This window comes from Haplochromis burtoni, unplaced genomic scaffold, assembly GCF_018398535.1.
Source record: "Haplochromis burtoni strain Fernald_Lab_line unplaced genomic scaffold, NCSU_Asbu1 Contig_910, whole genome shotgun sequence".
In the NCBI taxonomy this organism is placed as follows: Eukaryota; Metazoa; Chordata; class Actinopteri; order Cichliformes; family Cichlidae; genus Haplochromis; species Haplochromis burtoni.
Genome location: NW_024583271.1, coordinates 110,666 through 114,264, shown reverse-complemented (window position 1 = coordinate 114,264; position 3,599 = coordinate 110,666). Strand labels below are relative to the sequence as shown.

The window sequence follows — 3,599 nt, the reverse complement described above, 5'->3', positions numbered from 1 at the left end:
CAAAGATCATGTAAGTCCTCAAAGGTCCTGTAAGTCCTCAAAGATCCTGTAAGTCCTCAAAGGTCCTGTAAGTCCTCAAAGTCCTGTAAGTCCTCAAAGACCTGTAAGTCCTCAAAGGCCTGTAAGTCCTCAAAGACTCCTGTAAGTCCTCAAAGCCTGTAGTCCTCAAAGACTGTAAGTCCTCAAAGATCCTGTAAGTCCTCAAAGATCCTGTAAGTCCTCAAAGGTCCTGTAGTCCTCAAAGACCTGTAAGTCCTCAAAGATCCTGTAAGTCCTCAAAGATCCTGTAAGTCCTCAAAGGTCCTGTAAGTCCTCAAAGGTCCTGTAAGTCCTCAAAGCTCCTGTAAGTCCTCAAAGGTCCTGTAAGTCCTCAAAGATCCTGTAAGTCCTCAAAGGTCCTGTAAGTCCTCAAATGTCCTGTAAGTCCTCAAACCTCCTGTAAGTCCTCAAAGGCCTGTAAGTCCTAAAATGATCCTGTAAGTCCTCAAACCTCCTGTAAGTCCTCAAAGGTCCTGTAAGTCCTCAAATATCCTGTAAGCCCTTAAAGATCCTGTAAGTCCTCAAACGTTCTGTAAGTCCTAATAGATCCTGTAAGTCCTCAAACGTCTGCTGCTTGAAGTTTTGAAAGGCTTTTTGTGTTTTGTAATCTGAGCTGCTGGTAACCTTTGACCTCTGTAGCTGGTGACTCTAATGAACTTTCCCTCAGCAGAGTGGGCTTTGTCACACTGTTTGGTGCATTTTGCTCTTGAAGAAACTTTTCTTGAGATTTTCTGGACTAACTGAATCTTCATATCTTAGTGAGGCATTCAAGGCAAGTAAATGAATGTGCAAGAAAATGTACTTTAAATTGTTGCAACAGTCACCGTACATTATTGTTTAAATCTGAAGGATGTGAATCTGAACAGAGATTCAACATCTTGTACTTACAGTTATGTCCTTTTGCTCGAGGTCAACTCCTCCAGCAATACTGAAACCAAGTCCTGAACCTTCTCCTTTACTCAGGACAACAAGACGAGTATTTCTGTTAGTCTGCAAAACACACAGAGAGACAAATAAAGAAAACTCAAACTCAGCTGGACTCTGTATCTGCAGTGAGACATTACCTTGGTTTGCTGAAGCAGGGTTGATATGTAAGCTTTCGCTGTTAGTGAGGACAGCAGTGTTTGCAGTTTACACTGACTCACAGGTGAAGCCGACAGCTCCTCTAAACTGCAGAGAAAAAGCCATCGAATCAGGACATTTAATGTGTTTTTTTCACCCACATTTCACAGTTATGTTTGGAGCAAAGCAGCTGCTGTGATTTACAATGACTGGTTTAAAGTCTCACCTGATGGACCAGCCGAGCTGCCGGCCATGGGTCTCTCGGGTCCTCTGAGCAGTCTTTTCAGTGACTTCAGCCTCACTGTGGTTAACGCTGTTCAAATCTGCTTTCACTGGAGTTGCACAGGTTGGAAAGCTGTCAGTCACTGGGGCTATAGTGGACTGGGTGTCAGAGTCTGTTTTATCTGCATTGCTGCGCCCTCCTGCAGCGTCCTCTTTGCACAGTTTTTCCAGCTCAGGCATGCTGAGAGCCCTGAGCTGCCGTAACCTACTGTAGAGAAGTCTGCCATGTTTCTTGCGCAGCACTGGAGGAGTGTGTGGTGCAGCCCCATCTGGAGCTTTGTGAACTTCATTCTCAGAAGACTTATGAAGACGAAGAGAACAGGATGTGGCTGGAAGCAGATTTCCCACATAAGAGCTAAAACTCCTTTGCCGTGTCCGGAAGTCAACAGCATTAACCAGTTCCATATAACCTGCAATCCTTTGGTTCAGCGGGGCTCTATATGCCAGCGCATACGGCTGAGGATCACTGCTTTTCACCAGGGGCTTGTCAACATTAGCCAGATTCTCAAAGGATTTGATTTTATGTCGGACAGAGAAAGGACTGTAATCTGCAGACGAGGCAGTGTGTGCGGACAGGGTCTGTGCGGACAGGGTCTGTGTGGACAGGGTCTGTGCGGACAGTCTGGATGTGCTGGACTTCGCTGTCTCTTCTGTCTCCATAACTGTCACAGGTTTGAAACCTTTACTTGTTGAATGAGCTGCTGTAGAAGACAGTGAATGAAATGCTGTGTTGGTGACCGAGGCAGCTGTTCTTTCTTCTGCGGTGACAGTGGATGAATGCATTGCTGCTAATCGTGCATCTGTATCATTTCTGTGTTTATTTTCTTTTGAAACCTTTTTGTCTCTATGTGACATAGCTGCTGCTGCTGCTGCTGCTGATGCTGATGATGATGATGATGAGGAAGACAGTCGCACTTCCATGAATGTCCTCTGAGTGGCAGGTCCATGTGATTCAGCTTTTGCTTCGTAACCTACGTGCATATCTTTTTTGGGCAGCTGCACAGTTTGCAAAGCTCCATCTGAATTTCCATGCTCAGTCATTATTTGCTTTGTGTCACCTGCTCCGGCCACAGCTAGGCCACTCCTGACATCAGGCTGGTTAGTGGGCTTCAAAATCCCAATGGTTACCACAGCTGCTGGATTTGTTGACTGTCTGAAGGAAGCCTTTGTATCTGCAGGGACTGGACTCCCCAACAGTTTTTGAAGAGGCTCCTCTGGGCTGTTCTTCTTTTTAATACTCAAACCTTTAAGTGTGGAAGGACCACTTTCAACCTGAAGTCTGAAGTTACTCCTCCACACAGGACTGTCTGAGTAACCGTGGTGTTTCAGCTTTGAGCTTGTCTTAGGCAAGGAGCGAGCGTCAGGCTTTAACGTATCTTTACACTGCACGACTTTGTGATTGTTGCTCACTGACGCTGACATTTTGGATAGCCTGGAGCCTGAGGGGTTGGATTCCACTGAATATGTTTGTGTGTCGTCACACCTCAGTAAATCTGATCTTTGGGAGACGTCTGCATGCAGATTTTCAGTGACGGAGTGGGCTGCTGGTGGAGCATGGTTTCTGTAAACGCTCGTGTGTCTGGATGCTGCACACGCTTTAACTCTGTCAAAGTGTGTCTCTGTAGCAGAAACAGGTGCTGTACTGTTAAGAAACTGGCATGGTGACCGTGTAGAAGAGACACCACCAATACCATCTGCCATGTTCTTTACCACTGCACTGCAGTCACTGTTTGAACCACTGATATCTGCAGTGGGATCCATGTGTTTACAACTAGGATTTGATTTTTCTGGACCTGATCCGCTGAAAACTGCAGAGGTGCCTTCTTTCTGTTGGTTCACATGTTTATTCATCAGAAAGGCAGCACTCTTTTCATCTCTGGCTTCCAAAGGAGGCTTCTCACACAGGGCTGCACCATGTTGGCCTGGACAGCAGGTTTCAGGCTCATCACATGATATTTCCTCACTGGTGTCGTGGCTCACATCTGATAACACGTCGTCTACATTGACGATGGGCAAGTTACAGTCTGGTTGGATTGTGGCTTTTCCTAAATGTGTTCTTATTACTTGATCAGTCCCCCCCTGAACAGATTTGGCTGGATCCACTGTGGATCCATCACTGCTCTGTGACCACACAGTCCCTCCCGGGCTGAGCAGTCGATCTACAGCTGGCACAAGACATGAAAAGATCAGGATCGAATGAGAGGAGGTTGGTAACA

At 46.3% G+C, this 3,599-nt stretch overlaps 1 protein-coding gene across 1 annotated transcript in view; it reads right to left on the bottom strand.

Annotated features, from left to right (window-relative positions):
* Positions 1–3,599, bottom strand: part of pdzd2 (PDZ domain containing 2) — a gene marked incomplete in the record, with an annotated part of 93,852 nt that overhangs the window by 7,316 nt on the left and 82,937 nt on the right. The window contains 3 exon segments of the mRNA XM_042216063.1: positions 928–1,029; positions 1,104–1,209; positions 1,328–3,548. Of these exon segments, the coding sequence (XP_042071997.1) occupies positions 928–1,029; positions 1,104–1,209; positions 1,328–3,548 (2,429 nt within the window).